Source organism: Falco cherrug, chromosome 3 (assembly GCF_023634085.1).
Source record: "Falco cherrug isolate bFalChe1 chromosome 3, bFalChe1.pri, whole genome shotgun sequence".
In the NCBI taxonomy this organism is placed as follows: domain Eukaryota; kingdom Metazoa; phylum Chordata; class Aves; order Falconiformes; family Falconidae; genus Falco; species Falco cherrug.
In genome coordinates this window covers 57,488,324-57,507,166 of record NC_073699.1, presented here as the reverse complement: position 1 = coordinate 57,507,166, position 18,843 = coordinate 57,488,324, and the positions used below count along the sequence as shown (strand labels likewise).

The 18,843-nt window shown below is 42.1% G+C and overlaps 1 protein-coding gene across 1 annotated transcript in view; it reads right to left on the bottom strand.

Annotated features, from left to right (window-relative positions):
- ABHD3 (abhydrolase domain containing 3, phospholipase) overlaps positions 1-17,092 on the bottom strand; it is a 28,957-nt gene extending 11,865 nt beyond the window's left edge. The window contains exons 1-5 of the mRNA XM_055704290.1: positions 14,120-17,092; positions 12,349-12,512; positions 9,401-9,583; positions 7,618-7,663; positions 4,671-4,783 (exon numbers count right to left, since the gene is read on the bottom strand). Coding sequence (XP_055560265.1) covers positions 4,671-4,783; positions 7,618-7,663; positions 9,401-9,583; positions 12,349-12,512; positions 14,120-14,266 — 653 coding nt within the window. The 5' untranslated portion in view covers positions 14,267-17,092. The remainder of the gene's footprint in view (positions 1-4,670; positions 4,784-7,617; positions 7,664-9,400; positions 9,584-12,348; positions 12,513-14,119) is intronic.
- Positions 17,093-18,843: the final 1,751 nt, after the last annotated feature.

The window sequence follows — 18,843 nt, the reverse complement described above, 5'->3', positions numbered from 1 at the left end:
AAACACTGAACCATTAACCAATAAAAACAAAGTTGCGGTAGTAGTAGAAGCCAATTCTAAGGGAATTCACAGAACATATGTGATAGAGAGAAGGTTCAGGAATCTTTATGCTGAAAAACAAAGTCCCTTCCGAAATAATACATACTGAAGATCAGTAGAACAAGTAGGCTTTCATTTACATTTACATCTTTGTGAAGTGAATGTTTATATTTCTTAATTAGGCAAATATGTCCTATATAGATTAACTGGCTATTCAGAAATTTTTGAAAAGGGATAGATAATAGAAACTATTCTAAGATCAAGACAAGTGGATGATTTTCACAATACACCCCTGGTGAGATCTCTGCTCCTGCTTAATTTTAAACATGCAAGTGCTCCAATCAATTCTGAAGCATGGAAACAGTCCCATGTGGATGATGAGAGATTCTTCCAGTTATCTGTACAAGTAAACATATGCTTTCTCTTTGTGATTCAGGACTTCAAAAACATTGGAGGAGGATGGTGGAACATCTTGCCTAAAATCGCCCAGTGGTGGTGGCAAGATAGCCAGGACACAACACAGATCCCATGTCCCACACCAACAGACTTCACCACTATTTAGTATACCATAACTAGTTTAAGCCAAGGACAGAAATGACACCAAGAATTGAGCTGGTCTTTTGTACCAGCCACAGAGCAGCTAGCTTCCACTGCACCTTCAGCCCTGAAAAGCTGGTTCTTCATCTACCACACCCTGGCCCTCTTAGTTCTAGTGTAATTGTGCACCACACATGACCCTACCCATGAAGAACTACTGTTCTTTAAATCTGCATCTCATCATTGAAACAAGCCTCTACTGCAGTCGCTTCTTCGGCTTTCACCATTTCCAATTAAACCTGTTTTTGCAATAGAGCATGTTATTTCACGTTTCGCATTCAAGTCTGAGCTACAGAGAGATAGTGTGCCAAATGAGATAAGAACCAACAGACTTGCTAACCTTGTGAAGAAGAGTTTTAAACGAGGTTTGTCAAGAGATGGACAACAAAGCCTGAAGAGAAGAAAAGGCCTGGCATGCCCTGATGAAGCATAATCATAGAATCATTTAGGTTGAGAAAGACCTTTAAGATCATTGAGTCCAACTGTAAATCTAACACTACCAAGTCCACCCCTAAACCATCTCCCTAATGCCGCATCTACAAGTCGTTAAATACCTCCAGGGATGGTGACTCAAACACTTCCCCAGGCAGCCTGTATCAGGGAGGGTCTCGCACTTCCCTGAGAAAGCAGCATGACTGCAGACCATCTCACATACCAGCACATGCATGAACACACAGCATAGGAAAAATAGGAATAGAAATCTGTGCATAGCCACAGAACAAGTTTATTTTATCACAGAGACATGGAGGACTCGCAGGCAGACAAGACTATGTATGATGGATGCAAACAGACTCTTCATGAAGGCCTTGAAGGCAAGGAGGAGGGTTTGCACTTCAGACAAAGAATCCATTTACATGCACAGAACTTTTCCCTGGGACAGGTTGTAAGCCAATTCAGAGCTAATACATCGAAATCAGATAGGAGGCTGACAAAGGGGGTATCATACTAGGTGTCTGCTATAAACATCCTGATCAAGAGGAGGAAATAGAGAATCCAAGTCTTTGGACAGCTAAAAGAAGCTTCATAATCACTGAGCACAGGGAACTGTAACTATCCCAACACCACCTGCCACAGCAAGGCACAAGCAGACCAGATTTCTAGGGAGTACTGAGGACAATCTTTTGATATGCAATCAATGACCCAAATAGGGAAAATATTCTGTGGATCTGCTACACACATGTAAGGAAGAACCCATCAGGTATGGGAAGGTGCAGAACAGTCTTGGCTGCTGAGATTATTTGATGATGGATTTTTAAGATCAAAAGTGAGTGGGGAAGGTAAGCAGCAAAATTACAGTACTGGAGAGAGCTGCCTTTAATTTAGTCAGGGATCTGGTTGGCAGGATCCCATGATAAGATGGTCCTGATGGGCAAAGGGGTCTGGGAAACTGTTTGACCTTAAGGATAACTGAACATAAAGCACAAGTGTGGTACATTGTGATAGGAAAGAAGCTGAGCAACAGTGGCAGAAGACCACATGGAGGAACAAAAAAAATCCTAACTTGAGTTCAAGAAGGAAGTATCCTGAAGGTGGAAGAGGGGTGGGCTGCCTGGGAGAAATAGTCATTGTCCAAGCATGCAGGGATACAGTTAGGAATACTGCAGTTCAGCTGGAGCTAGAACTAGCAAGGGACAGAACTATGCAGGACAACAGGAAAAAGGCTTCTACAACAAGAAAGGCTTCTCTCAGTGCATTGGTACAAAAAAAAGGCTCAGAAAAAACATCCACTCCCTTCCCCTCATCAGTGAAGATAGTCATCATCAGATCACTTGGGCATGCTTTGTCCTTGATGAATCCAGTCACCTTCTTATCCTTCATACGCTTGGAATGACTTCCAGAGGATCTTCTCAAAGAACTGAAGTTAGGCTGACCAGTCTTTAATCCCTCCTGGGACCACTACTCAACAGAGCAGGGAACCCAGTGAAAAAAAGATTTGTAAAAAGCAGAGGCTACCTCTCTTCCCTGTCTTTACTGTTGATGCCTGCCCTCAGGCCTACTAGGTCCCTTTGCCTAGTGGCAGAGTGTGGGAGAATGAAGTATTACTCATGGCAGAGGAAGATCAAATTAGGGCCCAGTTATGGAAACTGGGCATAGACACGTCAATGGGACCAGGTGAGGTGCACCAAAGCTCCAAAGGGAGGCAGCCGATGTCATTATGAGACTGCTCTCTATTACTTTTGAAAGGTTGCAGCAGCTGTGGAATATTCCTGATGCCTGCAAAAAAAGGCACCCATCTACAGGAATGGCAAGGAGGAAGAAATACAGGCCAGTCAGCCTAACCTCAGCACTTTGGAAATATCCTCTGGAAACCATTTCCAAGCATGTAAAGTTAAAGAAAGTGACCGATAACAGCCAGCATGGATTTGCCGAGGACAAAGCATGCCTGAGCAACCTGATTGTCTTCTATGATGAGCTGACTGCCTTCGCTGATTAGAGGAAAGGAGTGGATGTTGCTTATTTTGACTCCAGCAAGGCTTTTGATGGTCTTTCTTGGTCTCCATGTAGCCAAACTGGAGGGACATGGTTTGAATAGGTGACCTGCAATGTGCAAAGAAAACTGACTAAACCACTAGGCTCAGAGAGCTGTGATCAGGAATTTGAAGTCCAACTGGAGTGGCTGGATGAGATATTAGTAGTGTTCCTCAGGGGCCAATACTGTGTAATGTCTTCATTAACTGGATGATGAAATGGAACACACCCTTAGTAAGCTTGCAGGTCAGATTGTGGGGAGTGGTTGGTGAACTGGAAGGCATGTCTGCCATTCTTGAGGGACCTCAACGGGCCGGAGAAATGGGCTGGCAGATACCTTATGAAGTTCAACAAAGGCAAAAGCAAAGTCCTGCACCAAGGACAGATTAATGACTGGATAGAGAGCAGCTGAAAACAAGCTGGGCAAACAGAATATGACTCAGCAATGCACTCTTGATGCGATGAAGATGACTAACAACATACTGTGCTTTGTCAGTAAGAGCAAAACAAGCAAGTCTAGAGAAAAGATTATGTCCCTGTATTTGGCACTTATGAGATTGCATCTGGAGTACTGTGCCCCATTTGAGCTTCCATGAAAGACAGACACTGACATACTGGAGAGACTCATATGTCTTCATACTGAAGACAATGGCAAAATCCCAGCAACACAAATGGAAAAAGATTGGCCTGATTTAAAAGGTTTCCAAGTCACTTATTTGATTATCAATAACTACATTGCTTGACCAAACTTGTATTTACCTCAAAGCTCCTACAAGGTGATAGTAGATTAATGTCAATATACAAAGCTATATCTGCCCACCCTCCATAAAACTTATCAGAAAGAAGGGAAGTCTCAGGAAATTACCACTGTGTCTGCAGTATTTCTAATGGAAGTTCTTCTCTCCTATGACTTTAATTAAAGAGGCTGTCTGAACATTTCTTCTAGCTTCTAGCAGTGATTTTTCTAAGAAACTGTGCTATCATTGTCTGTTCTAGCTGTGCTTTCTGGAGAGAAGCCAGGATTCAGCGAGTCTTAACAACACATGCTGTATCAGCCCATACTGGTTTCAACAACAATACTACTTCTTGCTTCCGAGCCAGACAGATACCCACATCTCTTCCAGCTTAACCTACCCACACACTGCAGAACCCAAACACAGTGAAGATAAACCTTGTCATTTCCAGAGGTTGCTAAGAAACGTGGTATGTTAGCTCCAGTTCCTATTTTTTATTCCTCTGTTCCAAAGACAGCCTCCATAGGTTCCAACGATTGTATTGCCTACTTGTCTGGCTGTCAATCAGTCTGTTGGTGTTTTCAGTCTTTCTCCACCCTCCTCAACTTTTGAATGTTGGCCACTTTTGACCTTCCATGACACAGAGCTAAAAGCCTTAAAGATACAAAGTTTCTAAAAGTCTTCTGAATATTGACTGTTGGAGACAGACCCAAGTCAGCTGTAGTTCAGTAAGTAATGCAAGAATTGCAGAGTAATAATTTACAATCAGGCTATAACAGTCTTATTTTACACTCATAGTTAAGCTGAGACTTGTGTTACACAATACCTTACCCTCCCATAGAAACACCGGCTGCCATGAACGGAGCTGAGGGGTACAAGCTGTGTACATGATAAATAACAGCCTCTAAATCCTCTGTGTTAGCTGCACAGTAAGTCCTTGGTGTCTGTAAGGATTCAGAGGGAAAAAAATGCTATCATAAGCTTTTGTATTATCCTTCCAAGACAAAGCAAACTGAACAGAGGATCATTTATATAAAAAGATAAACTTAGCATTTGTTGTGAGGCTGTGCATAATGGCAAATACAAACCCAGAGCATTTCGCAAGGAGGTGGAGGAAGGAGTTATACTTGATATCATTACAAAACAAAACAGGTGACAAATATCTCAGTATCTGCGACCTCCAGGTCATTAGACAAAATCTGAACACAGAGCAATGAGCTAAACTAGACAAAACTACATCAGAACTAGATAGGCACCAATATTTTTAAAATACCCTGAGGAAATGGAAACATATCATAAAGGCTGCAATTTACAGAAAATAAAGTTACAATGATAATTTTACTATCTTCGCCCACATTCAAATATAGAATAAAATATTAGATTTCAAGTTTCAGCTAGCATTTGAAAAGAAGCCAATCTTTAGATTCTACACACAGTACAAAGCAAATAAATAGATTAATAAATTCACCAGGGCCATTTACCTAATTTACTAAAATACTGTGTTAACTAAAGCAATGAAATACATGTATTATGCCTTCTGTGTCTATCACCAGTGTCTCTTCAAATCTTGAACTGAGACTTGGAATGACTTCCACTGGCATCACTGAGATTTGGGTAAGCCCCCTCCTTGCTTTTGAAGGACAAGCACAGCTTTTGAGCCTCACCTGCACAGACAACTGCTACAGGCCACAATCTGGGGGACTATCTGGAGCAGTTTAAGGGAGGTAAGTCCTTTCAGGTACAATAAGAATCACAGCAAAATAAGAATTTTTTTCTAGGTGTTCTCTAGATTTTTTCTACAGCAAAAAAGAACTTTTAATTGTGGAGTTGCAACTAACGTGTTAGTGACCTTGACTTAACTATAGGTAGTGGCTGGCCTGCCCAAATTCAGTATAAACATTAAAAATAAATATGTAAAAACTTAATTATGAGTTAATTTGACTTATTTGCTGCCTGAAGCAATAATGTATTTTACGGTTTCTTTTTAAATTGCTTTCTGTTAAATAGTCTGGCTATTTGTGGGCAATTTTAACAGGTTTAATTAGATGAAACTAACTACTTAAAACATATTTAACAAGAATATTTAAATGTTGAAGTCAAAGATAAGAAAAAGGAACAAAAAGCTAAATCTTGATAATTAAAGCTGAAGATGTTTTTGATTTCCATTTATGTTGCATTTCCAGTTCTCATCCACACAAAATCACTCTTCACTGTTTTACACCCTGTTAATTATAAACAGTGTGAATGTGTTTTATTTTAATTAAATTGTTGAGTTTACATGGAAAAATAAATTATTTTTGGTAACTAGGGTCTAATGTATTCTAAGTGAAAGTGTATTTGATTAAAAGGTTATAAAACTAGAGAGATAACCTCCATTATAATTTTAGTTAATTCCTGACTCTTTAATGTCTCTCTATCTACTTGTATGAAGATACTTTAAAACACTGTCTTAGCTCACATTGGCTGTGGTCAGTCTAATATTTGACTATTTCCTAACAATCATTCACAGTAACTTTCAATAACCAATGAGAATATCCTTTTAAAACTGAGTCTTTAAATAGCTATTATTTGGTGTAAATCTGAATCTATCTTTAAAAAGACTACCAAAGAACTACTTGCATGCTACTTTCTACTGTGGTGCTCAACTACGCTTTAAACTCACTAACTAGGGATTTTATATTAAAATGTAGAAACCCCTCTGTAGAAAATGTGATAATTTCAGCTGTTTTGCTTCACAGTAAGATCTTAGAAAGCTTAAAGATGTAAATCTGATTACAGTATAATACACACAATACATCCAAACAAGAGATCTTTTCTCTTAATGATTCAGAAATTCACCAATAAGGACTTTGTGCGTCACAAAACTGCTTTGTAGATCCATCTCCAAAAGTATGCAGAAAACTACTCTTAACATGGCAATATTTGCATTGAAATGCTTTATCTGATTATGGGGTAACATTCTGAGCTGTTTAAAGTTTGAAGCCAGGGGATTAAAAAGTGCAAAACAATACTGAGTATTATGCACATTCATTCCAGCTGCAGAACCGTCAACAAAACGCATACGAGGACACAAAGCTTATTCAGCAGTATTTCATCATGCCTTGTCCCTAGCTGCAGAAAACGTTAAGCTTCAAGAACTTGTCATCTGTGGATCTGCCAGTTATTTCTAAGCAAGCATGATATGTCTGTCCCAAAGACAAAAAATGTCATAATTGCTGAGAAAATACAAGAACACATTTAAATTTTAGGATATTGCTATCTATATAAATCTGGTTCATTAATTCAGTATAATATAATACGGATCAATTTTTATGGCACAACTTTTTAACCATATCAAAATCTACTTTAAACTCATATTGGCAACTGGTAAAGTAATTATGATTGCTTATATTTGGATTTGTATGTTAAAACAATGGGAGAAAATTAAATTGATTGAACAGTTTCTCGGATCTGTGCATTTTAGATAGTGTAGGGGTTTTTTTGAAAGAAAAGTGTAGGGATTGTTCATTTTAATGTTACAGATATTAATAATTCAAATTATTTTCTAAAATGAAATGTTCACAAAAACTGTGTTGACCAGTTGACGTCATTTGAGTTTTAAAATAGAAGACTAATATTGGCACATGATTGATCTACCAGATGACTAGATTCTCTTCTCTGCATTTTCAACCTATGCTGTGAGTGTCTCTCATTTAAATCCAGGCATACAAATAGACACAAATGATTCCATATATACCGCTTCTAAGTGAGAAATGTTTATCTTAGAAGTCATCCTTACCAAAAGATCCTCACCAGCAATTCCCCGATTGTTAAAAACCACACATCTAAAAATTGAGACAATAAATTAAATTATACACATTGTTCATTCCATTGAAAAAGATAACTTAAACACACAGAAAAAATGAAAATATATAAAATAAGCCAGTTCTATGAATAAGTTCAGTACATAAATATTTACTGTCCTATGGATCCTAAAGTCTGACCTGTGTGAAACAACCTTTATACCAAAATGGAGTTCACTGAAGTCAGTGGGACTCTATATGAGCTCTGCGATTTGTTGGTCGAGGTCAGATCGCAGGATGAGAGCCCCAGGGTTTACCTGAAGATGGTACACGCATCTTGTTCTGCCTGCACCCTGAGCTGGCCAAATACGAGCCATAAGCTCTGCTAGTGCAGTGCTGAGCCTGAAGCAGTGCTCTGAAAGAGGACATCAGAGATCCATGTGCAGACATCCTCTAAAGCTACATAATTGTATTAAATAGCAAGAAATGAGCCAAATAAAAACTATGACAGCTGCATCTAAGTCATAGGTTCTTGGGGATGGGATTTTTTTTGTCTGGTATAGCAGAAGTTTCTGTTCTCTGTATGCTGGTGGGACTCTGAATTTTCTAGCAGTATTACCATGATTTAAGGAACTATGTTTTCTTAATGAATCTTACTTTTCTATTACTCTTCTACCATCTCAGTGTAAAAATTTTGTTAAATAATATATATGTATTTTAGATGAGCCAAAGGCATGAAAAATTACTTACTTCAGTATTTTCTCAAATGTTGCTATTTAAAACCAAAATTATAGCATTCTGTTGAAATCTGATGTAAAGGTCTCCTTTTTAATGCTATACCTTCATTTCTTAGGTGATCAAACACAGGTATTTCAAGAATACTCAAAAAATTAATAGTAAGAAGTTGTTGATTTCTTCCTCTGATATTTTTTACTTTTTTAAAAGTTTTAAAGTGATTTAAAAAGTACTTTGAACAGTTAAAGTGCTACTTTACTTTCACAATTTAGTAAAGCAGTTATCCAAACCTCCGAACAGAGAAAAGATAGCCAGACATGTAGATAAAAGCTCATGTATACACATTTGAAAACTTATTATAGTCAGTACCAGAAGCCAATCTGCAAAGACAAATTGTAATATTCTAAATACAGATCCTGGCACAATGACAACTTATTTTAAAGTACAGCAGCTGCAAAATGATTACATAAAGGAATCTACCCATCAAGTAATCCACTTATTTACTCAACTCGGACCAGAAGCTTTAATAATAAAACTAAATTAAGCAGTGAAAATTAAGAGGTGACAAACCTCTTAACCACCATCAGTAAGAGTAGTCTAGCTCTCCTTTCTGAACTCATGACTTGAGGTTGCTGAATCAAGCAATTTTGGCATTCAGAAGCTGACCTCCTTCGAGGCTGACTGCCAGCAACCCATCCACACAAGTCTTCTTGGAGCTGAATACAACCCCCTTCTCTAGAAAGTGTAAAGGTAACACAAATACTGGTATTATAACTGAAGCAGCAGCAGGAAAGGCCTATGCAGTCTTAACTTACTTTCACTGCAATCTCTGGGGCACATCTGTAGATACAAAAACAGCCCTTCTGAATGTACTGCCTGTTACATAATTCTACTACTATTATTATTATTACTACTAATAATACTTCCTTATGTAAACTAATGTCTTTAGATTTCATTTGCCTTGGGAAGGCACCTTATACATATATATACACTAATAGCTGTTCATATTAGAAAAAAAATACTAGCAATGAAATGCAACAGCACCTATATCCCAGCGTTTCACTTTGATGGATCATATGAAGAATGTAGGATTCCTTGCTTGTTCCTGTCAGGCCAGGCAGTAACAGGACAGTGGGTCTTGTGCTGGCATCCGGATAATATAAGCTGTCATTATTATCAAACCAATCCAACGAAATCTGTCCTCCATCTGCTGTTTTAATGAGCTCACTGAAAGGCACATTTCAAGACAACACTGATTAGATTGAAAAATACATGCAGACTATTGAGAGTGCTTACAGTGTACAAATTACAAGGTATGAATTCCGCATTTTTAATTAAGTTTTAATACTCAAAGTGCCACCTAACTACGCATTTTTGCATGTTTGCCATTCAGAAAGAGTCATGCCTACAGCTGACATGAGTTAGCACAGTCAATTTGTGGAGTAACTCCTGTTCACAGTAAACTAAGAGCTGGCCTTTGATGAAGTGCTGCTGATGTACTGGAAGCTTTAACTAATGTGATTTTTGGCATTGCCTTCTATTTTATGTAGGCTTGTGTATCACAGATTTCCTTTGGATTATTCAAGAATCTTTTGATAGCACGCGGGCAAATGTGTTAAAAATTTAGCACATTTTTTTCTCTTTATCCAAAGAAACAGCATATATAATGAATAGCACTTTGTTATGTTTTAAACATGCAGAAGACAGACACACTACTGTATCTTTCACCCTGTATCTCCACAAACTTTGCTAGAATGCACTCTTAAACCATGTATCTTAAGAATGCAACAAATATTCTAATATCCCAAGAAGCTAAGCATGCATTAAACAATGACAAGAAAGTTTCATTATTTTTTTAGAAACATACAACATCTTCCCTCTGCCCAGCAATGAGGACATTGTATGAGAGAGTTGGTATAGAAATTACCAGAACGTAAGCCGACCTTGCATTTAATTTTTCATTTTAAAGTCTTGATAGCACCTACTCCAGATTTTAAAGCTCATCAGCCTTGTTGGACTTACTAGCTCAGCTTTGCCCTTTTTCAGTAATGGGAAGTAGATGCAATGCTGGTGTGTACTGCCAACACAATCTCAAATGGTACAAAATAAGCATTGCCCCATGGAACTATGTTCTTCCCTCACAAACCTTGAAATAAGAGAGTATACAAGAAGGGCTAGAAAAAGTGAACATGGCCATACCACTGGAATGTTTCCTAGTTACTAAAACTAAGGGAAGCTGCTAAATGCTAAATCTATTCTACCATGCAAACAGAGCTGAAACAACTTGTGCTGCATCCAGGTTCCGGCGCATAAAAGTACTTCTCCTTAGGTCTTGTGCCAAATGCCTCATTTGCCAGAATAAGCCTCATTTCTGTGTGAGAGAGATCAGCTGAGGACAAACAATAAATGTAAGGGTTTTTTCCCTCTTAGAACTTAGGCATCGAAGAACACAACATAAACCCCACTGGTGAAAGTTACTCTGAAAATCCCAGAAGTTTTATATATTCAAAACAAGACTGAACATGGCCATGCTATGATTAAGGTTGGTTCGCTGGACAGATAGAGTGATTGCATGACCTTTGCAAAACGATGGCATTCAAACACCAGAATATTTGATACACCCAGTGACTGATCCAGGGGGACCTCAACAGGCTGGAGAAATGGGCTGACAGGAACTTCTTAAAGTTCAATGAGGGGAAGTGCAAACTCCTGTACCTCGGAAGGAACGACCCCATGCGCCAGTACAGGCTGGGGATCGGCTGTCTGGAAAGCAGCTTGGCAGAAAAGGATGCGGGGATTCTTGGTGGACACCACGCTGAACATGAGCCAGCAATGCACCCTCACAGGAAAGAAGGCCAACAGTCTCCTGGGCTGCATTTAGGAGGAGTGTTGCCAACAAGTTGAGGGAGGTGAACCTTCCTCTCTGTTCAGCACTGGTGAGGCCAGGCCACACCTGGACTACCGGGTCCAGTTCTGAGCTCCCCAGTACAAGAGAGACATGGACATACTGGAAAGAGTCCAGCAAAGGTTCACAAAGATGATGAATGGACTGGAGCATCTCTCCTATGAGGAAAGGCTGAGAGAGCTGGGACTGCTCAGCTTGGAGAAGAAAAGGCTCAGGGGATCTTATCAATGGGTTTCAATACCTGAAGGGAAGGTGCAAAGAGGATGGCGCCAGGCTCTTATCAGTGGTGCCCACTGACAGGACAAGAGGCAATGGGCACAATCTGAAACACAGGAGGTTCCCTCTGAACATCAGGAAACAATTTTTTCACTGTGACTGTGACTGAACACCGGCACAGGTTGCCCAGGGATTTTGTGTAGTAACCATCCCTAGAGATATTCCAAAGCTGTCTGGACACAATTCAGGGCAACTGGCTCTGGGTGGCCCTGCTAGCAGCGGGGTTGCACAAGGTGACCTCTAAAGGTCTTCTCCTACCTCAACCATTGTGTGATCCTTTGAATATATACCCACATCAGTTTTCCTATACCGTCACCAATGTTTCAGTACTGCAAAACTCTCCGAGCTAAAATAGAGCCATTTGGGAACCCTGACCTTTTAAACCTACTATATACTCTATCCAGGACAGAGATGGTTCCAAGTTTACAATGGAGTTGTAAAGGTGGGCATAAAGCAAAAACGTGGCATAAAGCAAAAACGTGGCATAAAGCAAAAACGTGGCATAAAGCAAAAACGTGGCATAAAGCAAAAACGTGGCATAAAGCAAAAACGTGGCATAAAGCAAAAACGTGGCATAAAGCAAAAACGTGGCATAAAGCAAAAACGTGGCATAAAGCAAAAACGTGGCATAAAGCAAAAACGTGGCATAAAGCAAAAACGTGGCATAAAGCAAAAACGTGGCATAAAGCAAAAACGTGGCATAAAGCAAAAACGTAGGAACAAGCTTGAGCAATGAGGGTAGCTGTGACACAGCAGAGTAAGGTAACTGCTGGCTACCAAATCAATCACTTTCCAAAAGGCAGGCACTTACTTCCTGTACTGTACTTGAGGTCTAGAGGTGATAAAGGGACGCAGGAGCGTCTGCACTCGACCTTCCCAGCACCAAATAGTGGGATAGTAAGTTTCTGTCACAACAGGGCAATACTCCTCGAGAAAGCGGCAGAAACGGTCGTTGCTGGCCACCAACTGGGGTTTCTAGGAAGAAAGACTGAAGTCAGGCATGGGCATTCATATAAAACAAACCAACCAACCAATAAAGAAAGAAATTAAACCTTGTTTAAATCCTCTCCCAGTAAACTGATCTCTTTTGTATAATCATTTGCAACACTTTTTCCTTTATGGTAAAGAGATAAGTAAACAAAACCCAAATGAAACACCAAAATGCCCAACTGAAAAGTGAAACCCACTAACTATAACAGATTCCTTACCTATTTTTAATCACATGCTGTTCTAGCTCTGCTTTTACTGGTATTGTGTCTTTCACTGACAAATCAAAACCACACTGCCTCACAGTAGGCAAGATTTTACTGAATTAATTTTCTTGCACCACATAGAAATGACGCTTAATCCATGTACTTTGACTGTGCACCTGCAGTACCTATGTTAACCTGGTAGGACACCCCCCATCTCACACTACAGTATACAACTGCATTGATTACTCATCTCTAATAATCCTCTGCTTACAGAGATTTTTCTTACAAGTTAAGTTTGTATACTAATTAATATGGAAATCCCTGTATACCAAACATGCTCAGGCTTTAGCAACCACATTTCTTAAACCTGTCTTTTACACTGAGTCTCCAACATGCAAGCATTAATAGGACAATAATAGAGGCTTTGAAGAAAACCGGTCCAAGCACACAGCAGCAGCAGCATGTCCTCCCCCCACTTTTCTCCTCTGACCAAAATAAGTACCCTCTTCTCAACGAAGGGGAAGGCTATGCTCTAACCAGTTCTGGGAAGGACTGTAGCAACACACCTCTTCAACAGTCATAATTCTTTTGATATGCGTATTTTCAGCTGATTAAGCATTCAATGAGGCACTCTCACCAGGGGGCCACTTTAGATCAGATCAGGCTCACTGTATCCCTGTAATCTGTGAATGCCTAATTCATCTGCGAAACCCCTTCCCATGAGAAGGCAATGCGAGAGCGTCCTGGCTCCCAAAGCACTGCAACAGTGGCTCCAAAGGTATCTACAAAGGTACCAAAGGCAGACACAAGGGCAGCAAACCACTTTATCACCTGCCCTGTCAGTAAACCAAATTGGTCGGGATTTTCTTGTGGAGGGAGGGCTCCTGAGCTCCCTTGCCAATCCGTCGCCCCAGCGAAGCTCTCCCCCCGGCACCACTGCATTTCGGGGAGGCCCGAGGCCGCAGCCCCTTCCCCGCTCAGGCCGGTCACGGCCAGACGGGCGCTGCCTCAGCCCGGCCGGCCCCGGGGGCAGCGACGGGCCCCAGCGGAGGAGACGCCTCAGCGGTTCGGCGGGCGCTCACCCGCCCCGGCGGGCGCTGCGCGGTGCGGCCCGGCCCGGCCGCGGAGACGGGCCTGCGCGGGGGCGAGGGGTTCCGGCCAGCCGGGACCCGGCGCGGCAGCTCCAGAGCAAGGACCGGGCGGTGTGAGGACGAGAGGGGCGCAGCGCCCTGGCCCCCGCTCAGCCATTTCAGGTGCCGCCGCTCCCCGGGCCAGAAGGGCGCCGGCTGCCTCCCCTCAGCGCGGCGGGTCGAGGTGACCTTCGCGGGACGGGCCCCCCTTGGCGGGACACCTGCGGAGCCCGCCCGCCCCGCCGCCCTCCCGGCTCACCTTGGCGATGCTGCTGAGGTAGTAGCAGGCGTAGGCGACGCCGAAGCCCAGAACCAGGGACAAGCCCACGCCGGAGCCGAAGAGCCCCACGCGGACCTGGTTCTCCAGGTAGAGGGAGAGCTCCCTGGTCAGCACCTGCCAGTCCATCGCACCCGCGGGGCGGCAGGGCAGCGCAGCGCACCCCGGCTGCCGCGGCCGAGCCCACCCCGGCGCGCAGGGAGAGGGAGAAGGAGGAGCTGCCGCCCGTCTCCCGCTGCCGCTGCCCGCGGACGGCTCCGCGCTACAGCGCCGCCGGCGGCATCCCCGCACCGCCGCCGGACCGCCCCCGCGCCGGGCGCCGAGGCCTGCGGGGCGCGGGCGGGGGCCCCGAGGCCGGCACCGGGCTGGGCGCGGAGGAGCGGGCTGCAGGCGGGCGGCCTCCTCCCGCCAAGCGGGCCACGGCGGCCACAGCCTGGCCCGCAGGCGACGAAATCCTGCAGGAGCGCCGCGGCGGGGGCGCGGCCCGGGGCGGCGTGGGGCACCTCAGCCGGCCGGCAGGGCCGGCCCCTCCGCGGCGCGGCCGCCGGCATCGCCCGCCTCACGGTAGGTGCCTCCCTGGGGCGCCCTCGGTGTCACCCTGCCCCTGCGCTCTCCCTCGGGCAGGGCGTGTGGGGTCAGGTAGGAAGGGCCCGTCCAAGAGAGGAGCAGCTGGCGGAGATGTGTGGGGACTCGGTCACTGCTGGGCAGGCAGCGTGTTCCGCTCCCGAGCACCGCTGCTCGAACAGGAGACACGTCCTGTATAGGACAGGAGGAAGAGGGGACACCGGGGCTTCTACGTATTGCACTGGTTAAACAGCAATATGCCTAAATACTTTAAGTGAGACTGAAGTGTGCATCGGCACTTCTCACTGCTGTTAGATGGTGTTAGTGAGGATCAGAGAGGAGTGGATGTGTTCTCTAACTCCCAAGAGAAATTCAGCCCGTTCCCTTTTCAGCCGTATGGATTGTTGCATGGAGGCCCTCACGTGCTTGCTAACTCAGATGCTTCCCCCTTCAGCTTCAGAAAAAGACGCACAGTATCTGCATCTTTTCCTTAGCACAGTACTTGGAAAGCAGCTGATTAACAGAAAGATCCTGGAGCTGAGCATCTGCTATTTGAGATGCATGCATGCACCACGGGACACAGAAGTACTTTCCTTATCCTTATTGTATGCCTCAGCTCCACGACTGTTGAGAGAAGACAGACTTTGCTCAGTGAGACTCTTCACTTCTTAACTTATCCATCTTTTCTTGCTCTATCCAAATTTAAAAATATAATTGAATTGGGGACCATAACACACACACACAAAAAAAAAAGTGTGTGTGGGAGGGAATGAGATGTGGTGGCCTGTTTCGTTTGCTTCTGCTTATTCAGACAGATGTTACCAGAAGAGATCCTGCTCTAACATAAAGCATCTGGGCCCAACCTTTTCTAGTTCACCATGAAATAGTGGTGGCAAGTTCTTGGATATTGGGCCACAGCTTAACTTAGAGAAATACTGAAAGGGACTTAAGCTTTCCATACTGTAGGAAAAAGTGCTGCCATGTTCATACTGTGTGATCAAACACTGCTTTGGTGCAGCAACAGTGAATTCCAGTCCTGCTTTGACAACTGTCATGAAAATCCATTGTAACATCCAAAGACTTTGCAATAAAATAATAGTTTCTGACTGCATTGCTAATTTGGATATGGGCTTTGGAAAGTCAAGCATGTTTTACCACTCAGTCTGACAAGCAGAAATCTACTTATCACCACCTTTTCTTCTCAAGTAAAAGCAGTTTGTACAACTGTAAGAATTTTTTATTAAAGAATCAGAATGACGAAAGTATGCAAAGTAATTAATTGATGTTTTATTAAAGCAAACTAATAAAAGTGTATTGCAAGGTTCTGAAGAAACTTAAAAATCCCTGTTCTTCCTATTGAGTCAGCTGTCAAAAGTTTCCAGAGACACAGGGACAGAGCTACTGCAGCCATTGAAGAGTATGGGAATTGGTAAGCAGAGCCTAGGAAGGATCTGGGGTTTGTTTCTTTTCCCCACAGCTGTTACAGAAAAAGGAAACTGAATGGGTGGAAAACCTATTGTTATCAACACTGCACTTCCTCTGCTTCTTCTTATGGAGAACAGCCATACCTAGGTCTTGGTCCTGACTTGCTGGGAATGTATGTTGTATACCCCAGACAAAAGGATTTATCGTGAAGTGTGAGCAGCTGGAATAGACAGCTGAGTTCTGAGAACATGTAGGCTTCATCAACAACATGAACTTAGGCACGTTCGGAGACACAGTTTGGCTGAACTGAGGACTAGATTTTCGGATCCAGAGGAACGTGCTACTTCCAAAGAAGAAAACTAGTTGTTGCTTACGGCAAACTATTCTGCATTCAAGTCCTGTCCCCATTCAGCTGAAGAATCCTTGAGCCACCCAAACACTAAAGAAAAGAAAAATCCTAAATGGCTGAGAAAGAGAACAGCGTGTGTGCCCATGGGGCTAGAAGGCTTATAAATGTATATACACACATTTGACCAAGAAGTGGAAAGCACAGCTGTTAATGGTTATTCAGAGGCATACAAAAACAGCAGTTTAATGACTTGATCAACTAGAGAGATTGAATGCACAAAAAAAGATCTGGACACAAAGGTTGATGAGGTTTATCTGGTCTTTGATCACTACCCTGTGTTGATTATTCATGGCAATATTAACAATGTCAGGCATATATGACATGCTATAGGCAAACTGAAACAAATGACATGTACTGAGAAAGGCTGAGGGGTTTTGTTGCTGTGTAAGCATGTTGTTACACTGTCAACAGCAATAATGTTAGTAACTTCCTTCTGTTTTAAGCAATCCCCATCAGATCCTCCCATTCCAGTGTTGGGTTTTTTTAAAGTCTTTAAAAGGTTATCTCTTGACCTACAACACATTTTGCAGAGCTGAAAAAGGCTGTATTCTGCTTATATTACAGTCACTTCCAAGTGGTTTAGTGCTTGCAAATTTTGTGTGTGCAAAGAAAATAAAGCGGTCACTATTGTGTTTTGAACTCTGCATTTTTTTCAGAGGAAGACAGTTCTACATTCCTAGAGACTTACTATTTGCCGTATGCTCTCTGCTTTCTAAGTGCTTCATAAAATGATTGCATCATCCCACCTCTAATGGATTATAGATTAGGCAGAGAGGAAAGGGCACAGGATTCTTTCATATTGTCTCCCAATTTATCTTGCTTAAGCAATAGAAAATAATTTACAGAAGCCATCGGTTAGTCACAGCTTGATTTACATTTTTGACTAGGAGGCTACACTAGTGCTATGTTGTCTTTATTTCATCTTTTGTTAGGGGAGGTGGTTCTGTGATCAGTTGGGATTTGGGAGGGAGTTACTACACTCTTACTGATGTTCCAATGGACAATTTCAAGCATATTCCAGTGCAGTTCTCTGTAGCTCCACTCTTGGAACTGATTTCAGTAGGCACTGTGGCACCTCTAAGGAGGGGCAAAAAGACTTTTAACGTCAGAGTTTAAAACCTGAGGTTCTATTTGTTTATATTCTTTTAGCATTTAACTTTAGCATTCATCTAACAAAATGGAAAAAATATCTTTGTGTCAGCCTGATCTATGTTGGGAATACTTTTAAAGGCCCAAGGCAATGTATAAAACATCTGAAAAGTTTTCCATCAATGAAGGGGAGAGGGCACTCACTGTTCCTGATATTTATTATCAACAGGGGAATGGGAGAAAAAAGTTGCATTTGAAAAATTCAGGTCAGCATCTTTCAGGCCTTCCTCATGCATATTATAGATTTTTCTTTCCTTAAGTGTTAACTAAGTAGGGAATTAATGAAGTTAATGTAAGTATTCTATGTTGGAGACTCTTCAAATTTCAGAGGAAAAAGCCAGGCTGGGTTTATGTTTGTACTCTTGGTGCTCATGAAAAATTCAATGATTGTGGTATGAGGAATAGCTGCTTCTGTTTGTCCCCTGCTTGAGCTTTGCTACTCTTACTATTATCTCCATATTCCTGAGTATCTATGCTCCCCTATCTTTTTCTTCCATGCTGCTCCTATTCACTCCCCCATGAACTATTTTTCAGCCCTTTCAATTGGTAAAGTTGGAGGAAAGAGCACAGGATTCAAAAGGAATGTTTCGTTTCATTTTTATCAACTGTCTGTAACTATGTTTCCTTTAATTAAAGTGTATTTCAGCAGGTGTAGCAGGTAGCCTGATTACAAATGCGACCACATAGTCCACTATCATTTCACTCTCTGTTTAGGTGGTTGAAGATACTTTCAACAGCTGCTGCAACATGAGGACTGCCCAGTATTTGTCTGCCTTGGAATTCCTCTTACAGGATTCAGTCTACATGAAACCAGTTCCCTGCATTTGAATACAGCTGACAAACTGCTAAATACAAAATTGTGGTTAGTAGAGATCAGACCAATTTGACTCATTGTCACGTTAAATAATGGTGATGAAACTTTGTATTGGGTCATCTAAAATGTTCTAAAATAAAGATTAAAATTCTGTGTTATATAGTTAAGTATAACTCTCAGAAACGTGAATTAACTTAAAATTGCTTTGTTCAGAAACCGAAGATGACAATCCACAGCATACTGAAAACTGAGAATATGAGACAGTACATTATAAAATAAATTGAAAGCAAATATATTGAGGACATTTCTCTTAAATTAAGTCCTATTGAATGCAACAAAAAATAT